General features: G+C 63.2%; 1 protein-coding gene across 13 annotated transcripts in view; it reads left to right on the top strand.

The window, feature by feature from the left end:
• RBFOX3 (RNA binding fox-1 homolog 3) overlaps positions 1-22,507 on the top strand; it is a 190,280-nt gene that overhangs the window by 140,696 nt on the left and 27,077 nt on the right. For 11 of the 13 annotated variants that reach the window (XM_052808259.1, XM_052808268.1, XM_052808260.1 and 8 more), the window contains exon 3: positions 11,001-11,045. The exons of 1 other annotated variant lie outside the window; for it this stretch is intronic. Coding sequence is in view for 1 of the 12 variants with exons in the window: in XM_052808266.1 (XP_052664226.1) it covers positions 14,878-14,895 (18 nt within the window). In the remaining 11 variants the exon portion in view is untranslated. Of the gene's footprint in view, positions 1-11,000; positions 11,046-14,543; positions 14,896-22,507 lie in introns of those variants that run through there. One more of the 13 variants, XM_052808266.1, reaches the window with a different exon arrangement.

The raw sequence follows: 22,507 nt of genomic DNA, 5'->3' as shown, positions 1-22,507 counted from the left end.
CACCGCTGTCCCTGCTGCTCGTCCTGTCCCTCCAGCGGTGCTGGGACGCGTCACCGTCCTGCGCTGGGGGGGGCTGTGCCCATCCTCATCCTCACCCTCCGCCTGCCGGGGCTCCCACCGGCTGGACCCGGGCTCGCCGTGTGCAGGGTGAATGGGGGTGGTTTCGGGACCCTGTGCCGGGGAGGAGTGCTCCCCGGCCACGCCGGGCCAGGGTTATTAGTTATTTTTAGCAATCGATGTTATTGATGCCGAGCTAGCTGGAGGAAGCCACTGGAGGGCTGTTCTTCCATCTCATTACATTTAGAGCTGAACTATCCCCTTTCTATATAAATCCTGACACATAAAGATAAAATACGCCATTTTCCATAGAGCTGTAGCCCAGAGTCGGGGCTGGCACTGGCTGGGGCCACCCTGCGCACGCGCGTGCTGGGGAGGGTCCCCTGGCTCTGCCGGGAGGAACGTGCTGGGCTGAGCAAGGCCTGGAGCAAACGTGCCAGAGATGCCAAAAACTGCTCTGGAGGGGCTGTCACCTCAGGGTCCTGTGTGTCCCCTCTGCTGTGTCTCTCTCCAGGACTGGGAAACCTCCTGGGGATCTCTCCGTGCTTCACGACCTAGGACGATCCTCTCTTCCCAGCCAGCTTTGTGGGGGTCTGAGCTGCTGCTGCTAACAAACAGGGGGCAGGGTTGGAAAAAGTGCCCTGTACATCAGTCCGACACCTGCAAGCATCACGTCTGCCTGACATCTGTGTTACTGCACAGTGTGCGCGGTCTGTGTGACGCACTGGAGATGCTGCTGTGGGGTCCCGAGCCCCTCTCGGGCTGCGCTGGGCGATGCTCGCCGCGGGTTGGAGGTCTCCGGCCGGCTGCCTGCGGGAGGGACTCAGGCTTTTGTGCACGGCCAGCAGCGATGCTGTGCTAAAATGCTGTCCCAGCCTCCGTGCCCCCTCCCCAGTCAGGCAGAAGCCCCTCGGAGGGGCTGGGGTCCCCCTCGCCTCTGCCCTTGGCACTGGCTCCCGGTGCTGCCGGGGGGCTCCCCCACCCTGCGAGAGCCGTGCTGCTGCTTCATTAGCATTAATACTTGGCCAATCTCTTTGATTAATGCACTGACTTGAGCGGGAGAAACTAGTGCGGAGATGAAATGGAAACCCCAGGCTTCCTCCAGCTCCGTCCCTGCCCCAGCCCGCTCACTCGATGGAAACTCAATCCCAGCCAGAGGGATCGATGCTAACCCGCTCGCTGCCCACGCTGCGCCGGTCCCGGGCCCGCATTGCTCTTTGGGAGGCGGGAGGAGTGACACCGGCGTGCCCACCCCGGGGGGCTGCACCTCGGTGTGGGGCTGCCCTGGACCACCACCCGCGTGGCCGGAGGGCGTGGGGTTTGGGAGCGGACCCCTGAGTGTGACCATCCTGACCACATCAGTGGGGAGCCCTGGGCAGGCGAGCGGGAGCAGCCCGAGGCATCTGGGGAGCAGGACAGTGTCCGGGTTTCCCTCGAGTGGGTGTCCCTGCTCCTCCCAGGTTGCGGCAGCGTGTCCGTCTGGAGCTGGGCACGCAGAGCTGCGCCCCCGGTGCCCTCCTCCCCGGCTCGGGGGGACGTCCCTGCCCAGGCACAGAGCAGAGGGCACCTGCGTTTCCAGCGAAATCAGCCCAGCGGTGGCGAGGCAGCCGTCCAGGCTCGATGGAGAGGGCTCTTTCCATTTACTTTTGTAGTTCTTCATTTCAAGATGAAATTAAGCTACAGAGAGCAAAAAACAAACCTTTTTTAAAGCAATGCATCAACGCATCCCTTAAGGGGAAAACACTCTTACACAGAGGTTTTCCTGCACTTTAGTTATCCTCCATGTCTCAGTTCTCCTGCGCTTTCAAAATGCTCGCCTCTGGCCAATTCCCCGTGCGCTCTGGGTTTTTGGTGGTTTGGTTTTTTTGTTTCTTTTTTTGCTATTGTTTCCAATCAATTTTACAGTACGTTTGTATTTAGGATAAAAGCCTCCCCCATCCTCTGCTCACCCTGCCGCATTTTGTGCCCCCGTGCCTCCACTGACGCAGCCCGGGAGCGGGGGGGGGCCGAGCGGAGACCCTGTGCTGGGTGGCTGCCCCTCGCCCGTGGGTCACCTACCTCCGCTCTGGGGCTCGCCCCGTGCCCGCGCCTGGGTGTCCGCAGCCAAGGACGCCCTGATATGCATGACTCTTCTTCCATGGTCTAACCCCGCTCGCAGGTGCTGCAGCTGCTGCAGGCTGCTCAGCGTTCCCGCGGGCTCCTCCGGCGGCTCCGGTCCCCCTGTCCCCGTCTGCTCGGTCCTGGCCATCCCGCTGGCCGCCGCATCCCTCCCTTGCTCTGCATCAAGTGATCTCGGCAGTGGTCACCCCTGGAGTGGAGCTGTCTCCTTTTGTCATGTCCCATCAGGTTCTCGCTAAAGCGGTTGAGCCGCAGGTTAATTTATGGTGTACGGGGGAGCCGAGGATGGGAATAGCGTCTGCCCTCTAAATAAGTCATGAAGCAGGATCCCAACAGCACAATTAGAACCCTCCGTTAATGATTATTTATGGGGCTGGGAATGCTTATTTAACCTGACTATATTAAATATTAAACCAAATTATAATATTTATAACTGTATTTACAACAAAAGGGAGTGGCATGTTGCTGGGGCTGCGGTGTGCGGGGAAGGTGAGGGGCGTACCGACACCGGAGGGGCCACGGGCAGCACGCGGTGGCTCGTGAGGACCAGAGAAGTGGTCTTGGCTCTGTCCCCTCGCTGGCCCGGCCCATGGCTTGCAAATGGTTTGTCCGGAGCATCCCCATGGACCAGGGGAGCCTGCCCTGCCCCAGCCGGAGGGTGAGGGGTCCCTGCCAGCGGCCAGCACTGAGCCACGGGGGGATGCTGCTGGGCACGACCTCTGCTCGTCCCTCCGTCGGTGGGCGTCGAGGAGCTCCTGGACCGAGCGGTGCTGGCAGCCCCCTCCTGGGAAGCGCAGCCCCCCGTGGGGCTCCCATCTGCCGGCGGTGGCAAGGCATAAGCCATTTGCCTTCTCCTGGCCCTGCCTTCCCTGTGGTCAACCCTGGCATCCCGGTGAAGGGGTCTGCGTGCCCACCCCACTGCACGTGTCCTGTGGGAGAAGAGGGAAAAGCCCCGTCGCCCTGGCAAGGCCGGCGGGGTGCGATCGACTGCGGCTCTCGGCAGCCGCCGAGGGAGACGGGCAGGGAAATCGGCTGCTGTTAGCAGAGTCCCGACTGAGTAAAACATCCAATTGAATTGATTTCACTTGCAATTGGAAAGTCTATTGGCAAAGCAAACGGTGTTATCAGCCCACAACGAGCTGAGCGTGCGCTCCTCCGAAGAGCGCGCTGGGGGGCTGCTTTGCTGTGGGGGCCCTGCCTGCGCTGCCCCACCGTGCCCGCGCTGCCTCGGGGGGCTTTTTTCTCTCAAAACCAGAGTGGGAAGGAATCGTCTGCTGCGTTTGGGGGTGCGGTATCTGGCCACCCGGTGTCCTGCAGGGAGGACGAGCTCTGCTGGCCGCGGGTTGCTTTCTGTCCCACACTCTGCCCTCAAACTGTGCCGGCAGCCCTGGTAGCGGGGGCCGGAGAGATCTGTCACCCCCCCGGTGGGGCTGGTCTGCCCACTCCGGCCGAGCGGGGTGCAGGCGATGGGGGGGCAGCGGGTCCCCCTGGGCTGCGGGTGCTGGGGACGCCTGGCAGACCACTGTGCCCGCTGCGTTGCCCTGGGGAGCTCCCTGGGGTGCTTACCCCTGGGGAAACAAGGGGGTCCCAATCCCAACCCCAGCCCACGGCGCTGCTCGCCATGCAGAGCGCCTGTCGGGGAGATGGGACCGTATAAAATACCCTGCCCCGTGCCGCAGCAGAGGGGACAGTCAGGCTGTAAAACCCCTTGGCTCCAGAGCAGCGGGCTGCGCTCTGCATTGAGAGCAGCAGGTTTTGCAGAGACAAGGGCACGGCACTTCGAGGAGTGGAAAAGCAGCCTGGGGGATTTCCAGATGCCGAGGGCAGCTGAGAGGAGACCTGTGGCTGGGTTTCTGCAAAGGTTCAATGCCGTTGTGACCACTAACAATATTTTCAGGTATGCAATCTAAGATAATGACAGGGCTAATCAAATCTCCAGCATAAGCTGTTGGTTTTGGGGTCAGGAGGGAATGTACTGCACCTAGAGCAGCAGTGCTTAATTGCTTTTGTCTTCCTCTGAATCAGAGGAGACAGCTGGGCTTGGTGGGCCATGGGGTCTCACGCTCAGGTCTCGCAGCTGCGTGTGGCTGGGCGGTTGCTGCATGCTGGAATTTAGCTCCTTTAGGGCAGAGCCATGGCTCCTATTCTGCTGGCCCTAGCAATTGCAGGAGATAAGTGAAAAATCCCTCCATGCTCCCAAAGACGGTGTGATTGCAGGTTCCGCAGCCTATTGCAGATAAAATGATGATTAAGGGGTCCTACCCTATAAGCAGACAACCATGTTGACCTTATTTAGGCTCCTAATCAATTTGCCCCCGGTGTGATTAATTGAGATGGTTGCCATTGATTTTCCGTGAGACAGGAGCGGCTGAGGTGGGATTCACAGGGATGCCTGCAGGGAGATCTCCGGGTCTGTTCGCGCCGTGGCGGCAGCGAGAGGCTGAGCTGTGCCGAGTCCTCTGCCAGGCGGGGATTATCCCGTCTCTCCGTGGCCGTGGCTCCTGGGGCCGGCTGCTGGAGGCTGCTGCGGGGCTGCCTCCCTGCCTCTGCCTGCAGGAGAGAGGGCAAGGGCTGGGCGCTGCAGGGCTGGGCGCAGAGGTCCGCGTGGGATTTGGACTTCCCAGGAGCCCTCCTGCATCCCACAAATGGCGCAGCGGATCCGGGACCCCGGGAGGGACAGTGCACTCTTCTGAGCGAGCGAGCTGCCAGCTCGGGGAAGAGCCCGTGCAGCTGGTGCCACCGTCAGTCCCTCCATCCAGACCTGCCTGCCCTCTGCCCAGGGTCCCTGCCTGCTGCTTGCCCAGATGCCACGTCTCCTGCCCGCAGGCGCATGGTTTGGGTCCCCCCTTGCCACCGGCTGCAGCAGTGCCAGCAAGAGGGTCCCTGGAGCGTGGGCTTGGTCCCGGCACGCTGCGAGGGGTGGCGTGACCCCCTCCCCGAGCGTCCCCAACGGAGGTGCTGTGGGATCACCAAGCGCCGGGGCCCCTGCGTGAGCTGCTGGCGGCTGCCAGAGTGGGAAACGCTCTGCCCAGAGCTGCACGTTGGGGGTGAAGGACCTACAGCACGGATGATTGGAAAGGATTTTCTAGCTAAATTGCTGAGCAGATGGATTTACCCTGGACTGGTCCTTGTGGACTCTGGAACATTTTCTCTTCTGTCACGGTTCCTTTTTATGACCTGCCATTTGCTCCAGCAAGCGAGAAGAGAGCCCTTGGCGTCCAGCTCCCGCTCCAGCTGCCGTTCAGGAACACGTCGGCATCGCTGCCGGGAGCCGCTCGCTCCTTTTCAGGAACAGTGCCGGGGCCTGGCAGGACACCCCTGCCCGCCCCTGCTCTCCGGCTGCGCCGGAGCGGGGCACGTGGGGGCTGTGCCGCTCCCCCCTGCCTGCGTGGCCAGGGCTCTGCCTGCGCTGCCCGCCCTGGCTGGCGACTGCTGGAGAGGTGGGAAGGGGCAGCTCCTGCTGAGGCAGGAGGAGCTGGCAGCTGCCGGCTGGCATTGGAGGATGCTGTGCCAGCGATACGGCGGTGGTTTTTATAACGAGCCGTGAATCGTTATAGCGACCACCTGCAGTGTGCGCGGCAGCCAGCTTGTGGTCTGGCTGGGGGGGTCTGCTGCAGGGGGGAAGAGGGATGCCCCATCCCGTCTGCTGCCCCATCCCGTCTGCTGCCCCATCCTCTCTGCCGCCCCGATGCCAGGATGGGCAGCACCAGGAGAGCATCGGTGGGTCTTGCCTAAGCTGTGAGCCCTGACGCTGCCGGGACAGCTCACTGGAGCTCGGCACCTCCCACGTGCCGGGTGTATTTTCTGCCCCTCCATCGTCTCCCTGGTGCTGGTGACAGTCCTTTGGGGGTGGTTTCTTGGTAGACCCCTCCGTGGTGGCAGCATGTGCAGAGGGACAGTGGTGGCCCCGGGAGGGCAGGCTGGGTGCTCCCCTTGCTCCGCCGTCGGTGCTTCCGTGCAGTGACTCGGCTGGTTACTTCAGTTTTCACTATCCCTGTTTATGACTGATATTTCTCTTTCTTAGAAGAAGGGGGAAGGACGACACACTATCTCCCACCAAAAGCCCTTCCCCTTCCTCCAGCAGTGTTTCTGCCATTTACATTAAAGGCTATAACGGGTTGGAGTAAATGGAGCAGGTTTGCAATTAGTTTTCAAAGTACTTATCTCATTAAAGTAAATGAATTATTGATTTAGTGACACTCATGCTTTTAGTGAGCGGCACAGTGCCATCACCACTCTGTTCCCTGGCTCACAATGGTGGTGGCCAGCCCTCGCACGCCTGCTCCTTGTGTGCACGCGCGTGCGTGAGCAGCGAGTGGCCTCTCTGCCCCTTACGTGGCTTCGGAGCCAATGCAGACCCACCCTGGATGTGAGTCGTGTCCGTGGGAGCACAGGCACAGCTTTGCAAGGGGCACCCATCACGGTGCGGGCAGGCATCGGGCAGCAGAGCCCTCTGGGGAGGGACGGGCTGGTGACCTGCGCTGCCTGCCGAGGGCTGCGCCCAGGATGAGCTCCGGAGCCCTGGCACTCTCCCGTGGGCACGGCGGCCACACCGGGACACCGCCTGCCAACCTGTCCTTGCTCTGCCAAGGATGATGAGGGAGGGAGGGAGGAAGGCAGCCCACCCGTGCCTTGGGGCGCTTGGCTTGCTTGGTGACCGGCAGTACAGCAGAGGACTGGCGTGGAGCTGCCAGGCGGTACGAGGGGGCCGGGGCTGGTCCCGTCCACCGCCCACGCTGCCTGCAGCCCCTCCGGCCGGCCCGGCACTCGCCGGGGCAGGGAGAGGGGTTCGCGCTGGGTGCTCGGGGCTGGACGCTGCCCGGCAGAGTGTGGCCGCAGGAGGGTGAAGTGCTGTGCTAGAGCCAAATGCTTATGGCTGAACCTGCCGCCCCCCAGCCAGCTGCTGATTCAGCTCTTTTGCGCTTCTCTGTTCAGAGATTTAATCTCTCCTGTAAGATAAAATACTCCATTAATGGGAACCTGCCTACTCAGAGCCGCCCTTCTCTGCGTTCCAGGCAGGAAGGGCTGTGCTCTCCTGCCGCCAAGAGCTGAGGCTGCCGCTGCTGGGAGAGCACCGAGAACGGCTCTGGGGGCCCAGAAGATGCCCAGCCCCGCACGGGCCGGCTGCGTGGCCAGACACGCTCCCCCTTTTTGCTCCTGTGCCCCCATGTCTGATGTGGGGTGGGACAAGGGGCCGTGGGAGGGATGCCAGCGGGATGAGCTGGGAATGCCAGACTCCTCCAGCGGTGCCTGCCATGTGAGTGGGTGCCACGTGGCTCTGCCGGCGGGTTTCATGGGTGATGCATGTGTCAGAAGCACTTTGTCCTCCTTGGGAGCACAGCGCGGTGGGAGGGAGGCGGTGGCGATGCTGCAAGAGCCACAGTCATCGGGCAGGAGGAAGTGCTGGGGAATGAGAAGTTGCAGCAAGAACATGGGTTGAAAGGTTCACGGCAATTACTCAGGCTGCTGTTTCGGTAACCAGAGTTAGGACTGGCAATGCTGGCAGGGGCCGTACCGAGCGGGCGCGTTCCCTGGGTCGTGCCGTCCCCTCCCTGCAGGCTGATGGGCTCTGGTTGTCCCTTGCCGAAGGAGATGGCTGTCCCTGGGCGGGGGGGAGCTGCAGGTCGCTCAGCGTCCCCCGCACCGGCGGCAGCCCTCGCCCTGCGGCACGACACCCTCGCCTGTGCCCCCGAGGAACCTGCGGCTGGAGCTGGCGGTCAGCCCTGTGCCGGGGACCCTGCCCGTCCCCGGGATGGAGCGAGCAGCGTGCGTGCCGCTCCGCCCGCACACCCTGCCTGCGGGCTCGGCGAGGCAGAGCAGGTCCCTGGGCAGGCAGGAGCTGGCCGGTTGCAGTATTTGGAAGGGGGTTACCAAAGAGGGGTCAGCGCCATGCGTTGTCACTGTCCCCAAGAAGTGACTGCGCTTTCTGGACTGGAGCCGCTGGTTTGAGGACTCTCCTGGTGGCGGCCCCTCGCCCAGCCTCGCCGCGAGAGCCGGGGCTCCTCCGGGCGCTGCCCGAGCATCTCCTGCCTGCAGCTCTTGGCTGGCAGCGCGGCGCAGCCCCAGCTCTGCAGCAGGCAGCCGGGCAGAGCCGGACGGTGGTGAAACGCATCCCGAGAGCTGCGCTGCAGGAGCCGGCCCCATGCCCCAGCCCCCTGCCCGCTCCTGCCACGCACCTCCAGGAGCTGCTGGGAACGGGGCGTTTTATCTTTCTTAGTTAAAAAAAAAAACCTTCTCATTTAATTAAAAGTGTTGACATTGTGCCTGGCCATCCCGCCCGCCAGAGAACGTGGTTATAAATTAAACATTAAACCTTTAATGGCCCATAAAAAAATATTCGCTGCTGCTTATGTATATAGGGGATATAAATAGAGAGGGCTGCTGGGGGAGGGGCAGGATATTATTTTTCCTCAGCCAGATAATCTTTGCTAATGAATTTAATTAAAAGCAAAATTAATTTAGGATTTTTGGTGTAGGGAAGAGGGGTCAAAACGTACTTTGAAAAACTACTGAGAAGTTTCCTAGCAAAGCGGAGCGGGGCAGCTAGCCCAGGCCTGCTGCAGGGTTTGCCCCATGGTTGCAAAGTGGGGATGGGGGCTGTTGGGGTGCAGCATCCGTGGGGCCCCGTGCAGCTGCCGGGCTGGGTGACACAGGTTGTATTTCCAGGGGGGCCTGTGCAGACACCCTGCTTCGGATCCGAGTAGTTTTAGCTGGGTTGGGTTTTGCTTGTGAGCTGGCCTGGGTTGGGCTCGCCTGTTCTGGTTGTGGGTCCCTGCGAGGCTGCCCGGGGCTCCAGCCAGAGCCGATCAGCCTGGAGCTTTGCCAGAAAAGCAGGGGCAGGGGCAAGATCCCCCCAGTGATGCTGACCCTGATTGCCCAGAGCCCTGAGCTGCTGCTAGCCCACCTCGCATCAACGCTCTGCCGGGGCTTTTCCTCTCCTGCTTTGGCATGTGCGGCAGGACAGGGAGGCTTTGGCTGAGCATCCCCGTCCCTGCAGTGTCTGGGACCACCTGAGATTTTTGCCTGGGCTGGTGCCAGGCTCGGCAAGCTCCCCAGCCGCGCAGGCGAGCGTGGTGCATCGCGACTGCTGGGGCCCCAAGCTGCTCTGGGGAGTTTCTCAGAAGGCGCCTTCCTTGGGAAACGTGTTTGGGAAATGAGATTTTACCCATCACCGTACCTCCCCGAGGAGAGTGAGCATCCTTCAATTATTCATTCCCAAACAGGCTGTCTGGGTTCCCAGCACACCCAAACCTACTGTAGCGCACGCCGGAGTTCTCTGCTCCCGCTTTGCCGTCTCCTGCCTTCCCCTGCCAGGGATCCTGGTGAGCGCTTTCTTGGCGAAGCCGAGGAAAACCTCATGAGCGGTTGCTGCAAGGCAGGAGGCTCTGCGGGGCCCACAGCCATGCAGGGGTGTCCCCTTGTTGCTGGGGATGGGGAGTTTCCAATCAACTTCTTTAGGGCACTCGTGTCCCACAGCTGAGTCTGTGGGAGGCCAGGGAGAGGAGAACCCCGAGCCTGGGAAGCTCGTCTGGCTGGGTGAGAGCTTTCTGGAGGGTTTTTATCATAAGAGCACTAATGGAAGTCAGCACCAGCCTAATGAGCTGTGCTCCTCCATGAATCTGATTCATTGAGGCAGGAATTACCATAATTGATTATCCTGCTGTGCGGCTAAGAGCGGTGTTTGCTAACAGAAGTGCCTGGGAACCGGCTCAGCTCTTCCCGAGCCACCGCCACGTGCGACTGCACCTCCGGACCATCTGTGGGCCACGCTCTCGCAGGGGTCCGGCCGTGGGTTTGGAGCAGCGTCTGCTCACCCGGCCCCGGGCGCAGGGTCCCTACGCCCACGCTTGTGCACCCAGGGCTGCCTTGTCTTAGGGGGCTGCCTTCTGGGGCAGGGGATCAGAGGAGCATCGCAGCTCTGGCGTTTAAAAGTAGAGCTGTTGCTGCCTGCCTGGGCAGACAGGGAGAGGCTGCGGGACTCGACACCTCCAGGTCCCCAAAGAAGCAGTTAACAAACAGAAACAGTCCTCGGTTACTCTTTTTAAAAAACTCTCGTGACGTATAAGCTGTTCTCATTATTTTTGAGGGTCTGACATGATTTATGAACATTTGTGTTGGCAATGTTGCAAAAGCCAATTAGTTGAAGTGCAGCTTTCAGGAAGTTTTCTTTGAAATTTGGCGATATTCTCCAAGAAGTGCCCGGAGCCGGGACGGCAGCGGCAGAGCCGTGTGCTGCAGGGCTTGCTCCTCGCAGGAGCGTGGCACCGCGCCGGGGACCGAGGGGCAAGGACGGGCGCTGCCGGGGCGGGGGGCAGAAACGCTGGAGCATCCTTGGGTGCGTGCAGCGAGCCAGGGTGGGCAGAGGGGTTGGGGCACACCAAACTGGCTGTGTGTCCAGCGCTTCGGCAACGGCTGTGTCCTATCCAACCCCACTGAGCCACGGGCTGTGCATGGGGCCGGGGCTGCGCTTGCAGAGTCCCGGGGAAGCTGAGGAAGGGGCCAGTGGTCCATAGGAGCTGGGTCGGGTTCGAGGTGTGCTGGCAGAGCTGGAGGCAGGGGTCCTGCTCCCATCGCCCCGTGCAATGTGCAGGCAGGCGCTGCTGCTGCTCGGCATCGGGGCTCGGCCGCCCCGCGCTGAGCCCCCAGCCTGGCTGCCAGCTCTTAACCAGGGCAGGTTTCCCAGTGCGCCCGGGGAGATAATGCTCACGTTCATACTCTTATTTGAACATTTTGCCAGTCGATGAGCAAATAGCATTGACTGTAAGCAGGTTAGCGATGATGATCATTGATTTTAATTCTTCCTCCTCTTTCTTGTCTTTTCTTAGAGAGCCCAGCGCGAGCACCGCAGCAGGAGCTGGGCTGAATAAAAGGTACGGAGGCGTTCGTATCTGACGGGCCAGAGACGCGAGGGCTTGCTGTGGGGCTGGGGCAGCGGCTCCTGGGCCCCCTCGGCTGCACAGCCTGACCTGCTGCTGCTCTTGGGGCCCAGGGTCCCTCCGGGGTCCATGCGAAAAGCTGCATGCCAAAACCTGCATGTTTCGCGGCAGGCGATGGGCGCTGCTGCCCGAGCTGCGCGGGGCTGGGTGGGACAGGGCAGCACCCTCTGCCCGCGGCTCTGGGGTCCGGCAGGGGCAGGTGGGCAGGCGCAGAGCCGTGTGCTGGGGAGGGCCGGGAGGAAGGCTGCCCGCTCCTCTCTGCCAGCGGCCCCCCGCACCCACCGGGCGCCGAGCCCCCGCGCAGGCGTGATGTGAGTGGTGCGAGTCCCGGGTGAGGAGGGCCGAGGGCTGCAGTGTCTGTGAGCTGTCCGTGTGTGCTGACGTTGCTGTCTGTCTGTCTGTGCTCTGCGCGGCTCCTGGGAGCGGTCCCTGGGGAAGCCGGTTGAGGGGACGCTGCCCTTAGCAGAGTGGCATTAGCCCCCAGCCCCGGGTCCTGGCCCCGGATTAGCAGTTGCCCACCGCGGGGGATGTTTGCCCCCGGGGTCCTGCAGCCCATGCTGTGAGGTGTCACACCAGTTCATGGTGTCACACCAGTTCATGGTGTCCCCTGGGCTGGGACCCAGCTCAGGCAGGCGATGGCTTGTGCACGTGAAAGGGGGGGCCAGGCCGGGTGCCCCCTGCCAGCCCAGTGCCGGGCTCCTTCCCGTCGTAACCTTGCGCTGCTGGGCTTCACGGCAGTAGACTCCGGTCCCATCATAGGGTGGGGGGACCAGGTCCCCCCAAAAGTCCATCCTGCTGTGTACAGCACAAACCTGTGCTCCTGCCCTTGCCTAAGCCGGTAAAATAAAAAAATGCTGATGCATCCATCCCTCCGTGCCCCAGCACTGGTCCAGAGATGCCTGTGCAGCAGTGGGACCAGGGGGTGGCGGTGGCCGAGGCAGCGGCGCTGGGCACCAGGGAGCTGTCACCGTGCAAAGGTGATGGAGAAAAGAGGCGTTTGAGGGGGGGGAGTGCTCTCGTCTCTGTCATTGGCAGGACAAGGATGAAGGTGACGCACTGGGAGGGGGTTGTGGTCCAGAAGGGTCCTGAGATGCTGTGAGAAACGTGGAAAAGGAGCCGCTAGAAGGAGTGGGAAGGCTGGGGTGGGAGCTGGGCTCGCAGGCAGCATGAGTCAGGAGCCAGGATTAACGGGATGAAGGCTGGGGTGCTGGTGTGAGTCTAGGGGGGGGAAAATGTGCCAGTCGGCAGCAGCGGCGTGGGCTGCGGGGCTGGGGTGCAGGGTGCCAGGGCTGCTGCGGCATGGTGGTTTGCTTCCGTGCGGGAGCCAGAGTCCGAGCTTTGGCTGGCTCTGCGCTGGGCCATTCGGTGAAAACCGGCAGTCCTGGTGCAGCGTGGGCAGGGCAGGCAGGGCATGCGTGATCGCTGGGGCTGGACAACAGGACCGGCAGGATGGTCCCTGCGGGCCCAGGGCTCGCCCCCACCTCTGGCATTCGTGTCTGTACTGATGTCTTTGCAACTTGCTCCCCGTGCCGAAGCGAGGGCTTTGCTCCCTCCCGGTGTCTGGCTGCGTGCAGGGGACGGGTGGCACTCGGGTCGGTCCCTGGGGCTGTGGTGGGCTGTGGGTGCCCGGAGTGTGCCAGGCCGTGGCCACACGGTTGTGTCCGGAGAGATGTGCCCCGCAGCGGAGGGGAGGCAGCAGCAGCGGAGTCGGTGGCCTGCAGCTGAGCAGCCCCGGCACCCGGTTTGGGTGGGAGAACTGGGACGTGGCTGAGGGGTGACGGGGCACTGTTTGCAAAGGCTCCTCGGGGCGAGGGGCGTGCGTGGACGCGGGGCTGGGGATGCTGAAGCAGGAGAAGGTGGAAGAGAGCTGAGCCAGGGAGCCAAGCTGGGGAAGTGCTCCCACTGCCAACCTTGCCCTGGTTCCAGGATGCTGCTGCTGCCCCCCTGCCCAGTGACCCCCCCAGGATTCAGCTTGCATGGTGATGGAGGGGTTTTATTCTGCTGCATTGGGCCCCTCTGCCCCGGGTTTCCGTGCAGCTGGTGTGTGCCGAGAGCACGTCCCATGCAGCAGCGTGGGGGTCCAGCAGGCTGTGGGGCCCCAGGCCACGGCTGGGGCTGTGTTTGGAGGGCACAGAGAAAGAGGAGAGGGTTTTGATCACCAAGATATAAGAGGGAGTGGGAAGCCCCCCGCCCCAGCTGCCTGCAGTGGTGGCTCCTCTGCTTTATCACCCTCTCCTGGTGCTGAATTATTGAGAGTGTTGCTTTCTTTTATTGCTGTGCTGGAGGAGAAATGCCTCAGCCTGGCTCTGCTTTGAATATGATTATGGGGCTGGAGATGTCAGAGCCAGCTGGGCCCCAGAGACCGATCTGCCACCCCTCTCGCTCCTGTGCCTTCCCTTATTCTTATTTATTCCCTTGCTCCCGCGTCTGGTTCAGCGCACACGGTCCCCTCGCTCTCCTCTGCCGAGCGGTGCCCCAGGAGGACGGGAGATTTAGTGCCTGACAAGCAGCGCTGCCCTGCCGCCGCGCACCGGAGGCAGCCGGCGGCTCGCTCCCGGCGGGGAAGGTCCAATCTCGCCCCAGAGCCCCGCTGCCCCACGGGTGGAGGACCCACGCTGCTGCCGGGCTGCCAGCAGAGCCCGAGCAGGGCTTGTCCCCGTGGGCCATCCTGCGGCCAGCTCTCCCCTCGCCTCCCGTGTGGGATCTCGGCTGGTCCCGTGGCTCTCCCCTGTGGGACAGGGTCTCCGTCCAGCCTCTGTCCCGGGGGTCTGCAAGGGTGCGATGCTGGGGCTTGAGGGACGGCTGCTGCCCCAGTGTTGGTGGGGACTTCTAGGTGCCCTTCTTGTGCAGACCACAGCGGCCACATCCCGGGCTGCGGGGCAGCCGGCTTGTGCAGGGACTGTCCCCATTGCTCCCGCACGCGGGGACCGGGGGCTGCTGGCTCTGCCCCCCTCGGGCCACAACTCGGCCGCATCCTGCAAAGCGGGCGATGCTGGGCCCCCCAAGACAACCCGTCCCAACAGGACCTGCCAGACCCCGGCTGAGCATCCCTGCCTGCCGGGAGCAGAGGTGAGGAGCAGGCGGTCGGGCAAACCGCTGCCCGCCGCGGGGGTGCCGGGAGCCGGCTGGCAGCTCGCAGGTTAACCGCGAGAGCGGCCGATTCCCTTATTGACAGGGTAGCTTGAAAAATGCTGAGGCAGGACATCGGCTCCTCCGGGTGTCAGCGCCGGAGCCCACGCTGCGCCGGCGAGCGCACACGCTGCCGCTGCCGGCTGCCCCCCAACGCCCAGGCCGGCCGCCTGGCCCCGGACCCCCCCGGGGTGCTCCGGCTGGGGAGCGGGTCAGCTCCCCCTCACCCTTCCCTTTGCTCTTAAAGACGCCGAGAGGATTTCATTTTTATTCCTCCCTCTCCCGTGTTTTTTTACCCTGGGGTGAATAAGCCCCTGCCCCGCTGCACGCCCGGGGCTGCCCTGGTGTCCATCCTCCGGCCCCCGCTCTCCAGCCAGCCCAGCAGCAGCATGTTGGACGCCGGCAGCCGGCTCTGAAGCGTGCGGCGGCCCGCGGCGAGTGACCACGCCGCGCCGGGGAGGGAGGCGAGCGCGCAGGGCACCCGGCCACGCCGGCCCTTGGCGCTGGAGCCGGACAGCGAGCGCCCGAGGGGAGAGAGCCCACCAAGGAGGAGCGGCACCCAGTGCAGCCGGCACCGGGGAGCAGCCCACCACCCTCCCGCCGATCCCGTGGAGCCCCTCAGCACCCCGCTGCCGACATGATGATGTATTTTTGGGTAGGTACCGCCAGCAAGGGTGGGCATTTCCCCTCCCTCTCTGCCGGGGTTGTGCTCGGGGTCGGGGTCTTTTCTCACCGTTGTTGCTTCCCGGCTGAGCTGCTGGCCAGGAGAGCTTTCCTCCTCCGGCCAGGCGCTCGCTGCCCTGCAGCTTGCAGGTTGCGATGCCGGAGGCAGGCCTGGCATCGGGGAGGAACGGGGCAGCGGCAGAGGCAGACGGGGGTCCCTGCCTGGGCACTGCGGCCTCATCCCTGCCTGAGGGCACCCCCCGACCACCGTCCTGCCTCCCCTCCGCTCCCTCCGAGCTCCACGCGGTGCTGGCCGCAGGCAGCAGCCCCCTCGCCTGCCCAGGGTGGCCGGAGGCTGCGCAGAAACACCCCCCTGCCCCCGTCCCCTCTCGGCTGTGCTGGGTTGGTGAGTGGTGGGCTCCGGACCCTGCGCTGGGGGGCTGTGCTAGGAGGGGCTGCGGGTCTGCGGTGGCAGCGAGGCATTCAGGTGATGGGTCTGTGCGGAGCAGCAGCCAGCCTCTCTCGCCTGGGGGGTCTGTTCCGCATGGGTGCCCACCCAGGGCGGCCCCCACACTTGTATCCCAAGCTTGAAGTTGGTGGCCAAGGCTTTGGAGATCCCCGTGGGGACCCCGAGGTCCCTCTGCGGCACCGCAGTCCCTGTTCAGGCGGTTTGGAGCCTGCAGGGCCACACCGTTCTGTCTGCTTGTCCCCCGCTGAGCCCGGAGCCGGGGGCACGGCCGGGCAGGAGGGCTGGGCTCTGCGGGGGCTCAGCCTCTCCCTGCACTAGCAGACCTGTCAAGCCACGCAGGGCGATGGCTGGTGGGGGACCGGCCGAGACCCCCGCGGCCATCCCAAGGGCTTTGAGCAGGAACAGGGAGGAGGGGGATCTGATGGGGTCTGTCCAGGCACTTTGCTCGGGGATGGGATGCTGAATGCGGGTGCAAGCTTGTCTCATGGTGTGGCTGGAACAGCGAGCAGAGGGGAAGGGGACGGAGGCCAGCAGCCTCCCGCAGGGCTGCTCGTCCTCCCCAAAGCTGTAGGAGCTGGGCTAAGCATCAGGCTCTGCACCATCCCGGGGGGCTCCCCATGGCATCCCAGCCCACAAACTGGGGCTTAAGCCAGTGGCACCAGCTCCTTCCACCCCCTCCCTCCTGCTCCAGCTCCCCCAGAGCTGGTGGGGGGCCGGGGGGCTGCAGCATCCCCCCGGGGGATTACACGCTCTGGGGAGCTGCGCTCCCCTGGATTTTGGAGCAAGCAGCGGAGCGGACAGAGCTGGGTGAAGGGGGATGTGGGGAAAGGAGCTTACGAGGAGGAGGAGGATAATGCGAATTCATTGTTTCTCAGGGAAGCAGCTTTCAGGCATAAGGTGCTTTGTCATGAGAGATCTCGGTGCAGCCGCCGATCCCCTCCGGTCAGGAGCCCGTCGTGGCTCGCAGAGCCTTCTCCTGCTAGGGTGTTAATTCTGCCCAGGGACTTAATGAGCTGCCATGGCTGTGAAAGCAAACTGCTCTGGAATTTCCACTTGCAGCTCCATAGCTGCTGCGTGGCTTCATGGAGCTCCAGCCGGTGCAGGGCACGGGGCAGCAGTGCCGGGGTGCCCGTCCCTGTGGGAGCTCCACACACGGCTCCCCCAATGCGTTTGCTGCCTGTGGCAGTGGGCAGGGCAGTGCCGCTCGAGGGTGTCCCTTCCCCGTCCCACGCGGTGCACATAGCCAGCAAGCCCGGGACGGCCAGCTCTCGGCATCGCGTGGGGCACAGCGGCATCCCCAGCCCTGCCGGGAGAGAGGCCAGGCGAGGGCTTTGCTCCCAGCAGAGCGGCTGAGCATCATTTCTTGGCATCACGGGCGTCTCTCCGTCGCGAGCGTGGGAGGAAGCGGAGGGGTTTGGTTTCCCTGCGTGGCGGGAGCGTGGCCACTGTCGGGAGCGCTGCGGGGAGCGCTGCGGTGGCAGGCGGCAGCGGGTGGCTCAGTAATCGACACTGCAACAGGCTGAGATGCCAAAGCAAAATGTCTTCAAATTAGCAGTAATTGCAGGCGAAATAAAGAGCATGTGGGGCGAGTGGAAGGAGGGTTCTATAAATATTATGATTTTTAAAGTTTGCCCTGGAGTCCTAGAGCCTGTTTAAACGCTAATATCCTGTCTGTGCATTTAAAAAGCCTTATAATGAGGATTGAGTGTCTGCTTCCAGAGCACCTCCTGCCTGGTGCTCCCCTTCTGCCCACGTCACCTGTCTGCCACTCCCGGTGGCATCCCAGCCCAGGCTGCCCTGTGCCCAGCACCAGCAGTGCCACGCATGCCCCTGCTCTCGCCCCTGCTCAGGGATGTGCTAACCCCCCCCGGGCAGCCTTGACCATCCCATCCTGCCCCTTGCACTGGCACCCCATGGGCTGCTGCCGAAGCCTCCCACTGCAGCCTGCAAGGCCGGTGTGCAGCGTTGCACCAGCTCGGGGGGGTGCATTTTCTTGGGAACTGCCCGTTGGGCAGCAGGTCTGGTCTCAGGGAAGGGGAGGCTCTGGGAATGCAGCATTTTGGGTCCCTGGGTCTGCAGGTGCTCATTCCTTCCGTCGCCCTCCATCATTTGTGCATCACCCTCCATCCTACGTCAGGCCCTGTGGTGGCCGTGGCTCCGGCCCCAGCAGCACCGGTGCAGCACACCCTGCTGAGTGTGGTGCAGCCGTTTTACCTGCTGCGGCCCTGCCAGCGCTGCCCACCCGGCCTGCGAGCTCGAGGTGCTCGACAGCATCTGTTCTGCCACGGTTCTGCTGCCTGCACGTTAATTCTCATTAAATCTAGGGAGCCTAATTGCCATTTCATGTAAATATTTTGTCAAGCGAAAGGGCTTTAGGAAGGGCCACGCTGACTGAAGGCAAGAAGCCAGGGTCTCTCGCCGCTGCGGTGACAAGCTCCTGTTTGTCCTGCCCAACCACAGGTGTAAAACGTGTCCCCACAGGAGCTGCCACATGTCCCGCTGTGAGCCCAGAGCTTGGACGTGGCCAGCTGCTGGGAGGTCCCTGTGCACCGTTTGCTTGTGCTGGATAACGGGGGGACACCAGCTTCCCTGCTCACGCGTCTTGCAGGATGCGGGCTCCGTTTTGTGGAGAGCACTGAGGGTCCCGAGGCAATTCCCGTGTTGGCTGAAGGGCAGAGGAGGGATGGCACAAGGGGAAGCAGAACGTCCCCGGGTGCTGGCCCAGCTGCTCTTCTGCTCCGCACAGCACTGGCAACTCCGGCTGGAGGTCAAAGCGTCTCCAGGTCCCCATCCCATCCCCTCCTGCAGCGGGCAAGGAAAGTTTCAGTGCAGTGGTGTTTTTCCCTAGATCCCATTAAACTTTCATGTGCTTTCTCTGCATTTCTGCTCCCCTCCCGGCTGCCACAGCTGCTGTCTCAGATACTTGCCTCGTGTTGGTCGTGGTCCCCTCTTCACCTGATGATGTCATACCCAGGTGCTGACATCCCCACCCCTGCCTGGGATCTGCGACCTCACGGCCGCTGTGGCAGGCAGGGAGGCAGCAGCCGGGGGCAGAGGCAAGATCTGGGTCAGCAGCAGCGAGGGTGCCGGGAAGGTGCAGAGCGGAGGTTTTCAGTACAATCTCTGGCTTCTCTGGGAGTTCAGAGCAGGTGCGGGGGAGGACTCCAGTAACCCCCCCGCGAGCTGCTGGAGGAGGAAGGAGCAGGAGAAGATGGAGAGGAATTTTAACTGGGTGCAGAGGAGGCTCAGCCAGGTGTTCCCGGGGAGCTGGGGCATCCTCCCCCAACATCCCACCTGCACTCCTCCGGGGTCCCTGCACCCTGTCAGGGCTGCTCCATAACAGCCATATCGGGTTCCAGTACACCTGCGGTTCGTTTAAACCACATCTGTCTTTTAGAGATGGAGCAAGAAACCAGGAATCTATAGGCGGCTGCGTGGCTGTCTCCAGAGACGGGGGAGCGTGCGGGGATTCGGGGCAGCACGTGACGCGGGGACGGCGTGAGCTGAGCCAGCTGGGCCAGGAGCTGTGACACGGCCAGGGCTGGCGATGCTGGTGGTGGGAGGAAGCGCTTTGGTTTATGCTGTCGCTGGTGCTGGGTGCTCTATGCCAGCTGGTCCCGCAGCTGGGGGACCCCTGCCTGGGAACGCTCAGCCTGCGCAGCCCCCATGGCTCCCCGCTCTTCCCGTGCTCCTCGGCACCCATCGCGCTCTGGGAGAGGCATCCCAGTCCAGTCCCAGTAAATTCTGATGCTGGTCCTGCGCAGAGGGGCCAGGGGGGCCCAAGGAGAGCTTGGGCAGAGGAAGCAGTGGTACAGCGATGGTGTGTAGGCAGCCGGGGCGGTGGGCAAGGACCTCTCCGCAGCAGGGCAGACCCTGCTGGCCATGCGGTGCTCTCGCCCATCACCTCTGTCGGTCCCTTTTCGCTGTTCTGGTCTGTGCCCGGCGTTGGGGCACTGCCTGCAGCTGAGCCAACGGGTGCGCGGGGCTTTCCCCTCGCTTCACGGCAGCTCAGATCCGTCAGTGCCTTCATCTAATTGCTTTATGTCTATGACTAACTACTAATGAGCTTTTAATTAATGAATGCCTTAGCTTGGGGGCATTCTGGAGCGGGTGGGAGGAGAGGACTAGATGGGTGCCCCGCTCCCGGGGTGCTGTGGAGCTGCTGGCACTGCACTCGCAGGCTGACCCCGTGGAGGCTGGGAGCACCCGACCTCGCTGGTCCTCGCAGCGGCAGCTGTGCTTCAGCCTGGCCTGCATCCCCTCTTGGCAGCTCTCCCGAGTGGCAGCGTCCGGGCTTGCGCCCCGTCTTTGCACTGCGAGCGCGTGCTGGGGGGTGCCACGGGGGTCCCATAAAACACTGGACACTTGCAGCCCCTGAGGCATCCAGCCCACCCGTGGTTGTGCATTGCGTCCCCACAGCAGGTCCATGGGCCACCGCATCATCCCTCTCTGCCGGGAGAGGGTGTGGGATGGCATCCCGGTGAGGACTGCAGTGGTGGGGGCTGCGATTTCCCGTTGCATCCCTTGTAGGGGTGGGTCGGGGGTCTGGATGTGGCGTTGGGGGCAGCCCTTGGCAGGCAGCAGGTCTGACGTGTGTTCAGGGGCTTGGTGCAACGTGCACCTGGATGCGTGGGACGTGCCGCAGTCGTGCCGTGTCTCTGGTCTGCACAGCACCGTGCTCAGGCAGGCTCGGGGGCAGAGCCCTGGCCAGGGCTCCAGGCAGACCTCGGAGCCCTCATTTCTGTCAGATGAAGTTTCCAAATGGCTGAGGCGAGCGTGCCTCGGAGGGGAGCTGAGCACCCGGCGGTTCTGGCATCTCCCCGGGAGCGGGAGCCGGCAGTGCCATGCTGGCCACAGCGGGTCTCTGCCGCTGGGCCAGCTCCTGACCACGCGTGGCCAGTGCATCCCGGCTGCCTGGGAGCAGCCCAAAGCATCACGCTTTCCCTGGCGGGTTCCCTCGGCGATTCGGGGGGCACACGCCCGACAGCGCTCCCAGCGCCGGCTCTGCCCCTCAGCTCTGGTGCCTCACTGAGCTCCGCACCAGCGGCCGAGGCCGCTCCTGTCCCGGCGCCATGTTGTTCTCCCTCTTCCAGAAAACAAAACCAAGGAGCCCTCAAGGGTTCATTTAAAATAAATAAAAAATGAAAATAGTGCTGATTTGAAGGAAAGCCAGCCCCATCCTGTGCATGGGAGCGCATCGCCAACCCATCCCCGAAGGGCAGAGAGAAAGATGTGCTTAGAACTGCAGCCCTGTGCAACTTCTGCCTTTGATCATATATCTTACATGTGCCCTTTGCTTTCCCTCGTCTGATATTTATTAGGTTTAATTTTACTGGGACGCGGCTGTAAGTGAGACAGATGGAACGGGGTCTGTGCGCCTGGTGAACACATCTTAATTAAACAGATAAATAAACTTTCATTCCAGGAGACTTCAGTTTTGGAGGGGTTCCTCTGGGGCTGCGGCTCCGCGGGGCTGGGCAGCCCTGGCCGGGGCTCCTCGGGCCCAGGCACCATGGGGCTGCCCCGGCACAGCCCTGGTGCCACTGCCAGTGCCATCGGCCGGGGCTGCAGCGTGCCGTCACCGCCAGGGCAGCTGGGAGCAGCAGGGCGAGGGAAATCGGCTGGTGGTGGCCAGGGACGTGTTCCCTACTCTGGAGCCGGCCGGTGGGTTGGTATAGCCCTGCTGTGCCGGTGTCCCACAGGGGCTCCCCGCTGCTGTGGGGGCATCTCTGCAGGCAGGCAGATGTTGGTGATGGCTGGAGGAGGGAGAGGGGAGACTTGAACGCTCCTCAGCTCCCAGAGCCATGCCCGCTTCCCCCACTGCTGGGTTATTTATCCTGGGGAAACACGGCTAGTTCCTGCCGCTGCCGGTGGTGCGGAGGGTCTGCACCAGCCGGGTCGGGGTTGGGGTACCTGCCCAACACGTTGCTCTGTGCATTCTCCCTGCAGGAGAGCGGCGTCTCTCCTTGCCGTGCGGCTGGAGCCAGCCCGGACCTTTCCGCGACGCGGGCTGCTGGCTCGGGGCAGTGCCAGGGCTCATGGCGCTGCCACTGGCCAGGAGCGCCTTTGAGTCACCCTGCCCGGAGCCAGGCTCCGGCGCGGGGGAGGACGGGCAGATTACCTCATCCTGGAGCCGGCTCCCACCTCACGTGGTTTGCTTGGTTGGGCACTGCAAGCCCAGAGCGTCAGGCCATGCCCTTCCCTTTTCACCTCTGCCTGAGAGCAGTGCCGGAGCTGCGGTGGAGCCAGACCGGACCAGGGCCTTTGGAGTTGCCCATCACCTTGCCCAGGGCATCCCTCACCCTGCGCCAGGGTGCTGTGCGGTGCTCAGGTGCACGTGGGTGCCTGGTGGGGACCCTCTCCCCACAGCTGCACAAGGGGCTGTGGGAGGACGTGCTTGTCCCCCAGCCCTTGCAAAGCTGCCCCGCGTCCTGCCCCGGGCACCAGAGCGTGCGGGAAAGTACGGCAACCGGGGCCGTAGGAGTCCCTGGGGAAGGGGAGCTGAGGCAAGCGGGGAGCACGGGGTCTGAGCACCGAGGTGTGCAGGATGGGCTGCTGCATCGGGATCCGTCGTGGTCCCTTGGGAGCTGGAGGGTGAGCGGTTGTGGGGGGACACGGGAGCTCGCTGCAGCCCATGCTCCTCGCAGCGACCCACGGCTGGAGGATGCTGTTAGTAGTGATGTTGCTGCCAGACTCCTTTCAGCTCTCAGTACCGCGGGGTGGTGGTGATGAGAAACCCTCCCCCTGGCCCGGCATCCCCTCCCTGATTTGGCACCTTGCGGTCCCTTTGGAGCCTGGTCACCCCAGCAGCAGGACCCCACGGGGGGGCTGACACCCCCTTGGCCCCAGGCGCCGCTCCTTCAGGACGGCTTTTCCCAGAGCTGTTTGTTTCCACCAGGTTTGCCCGGTGGCTCTGGGCCGGCCGTGCCACACACCGCTGCTGTTGAGTATCTGCAGCAGAAACGGGAACCGCTGCGAGTGTACCAGGACACTGCAGCATGTCGCTATGTCTGGGGATACTGTGGAAAATCCCAGCCTCCGAATAGGGCTGGTCGTGTGCTGGAGGCTCCGGCGGAGACGGAGCATCAGCAGCTGCTGGCACAGACCTGCCTTTGTGCATCACATTTGGCCAAGA

This window comes from Harpia harpyja, chromosome 14, assembly GCF_026419915.1.
Source record: "Harpia harpyja isolate bHarHar1 chromosome 14, bHarHar1 primary haplotype, whole genome shotgun sequence".
NCBI lineage: Eukaryota > Metazoa > Chordata > Aves > Accipitriformes > Accipitridae > Harpia > Harpia harpyja.
The sequence above is the reverse complement of the archived record's forward strand: the minus strand, read 5'-3'. Positions and strand labels throughout refer to the sequence as shown.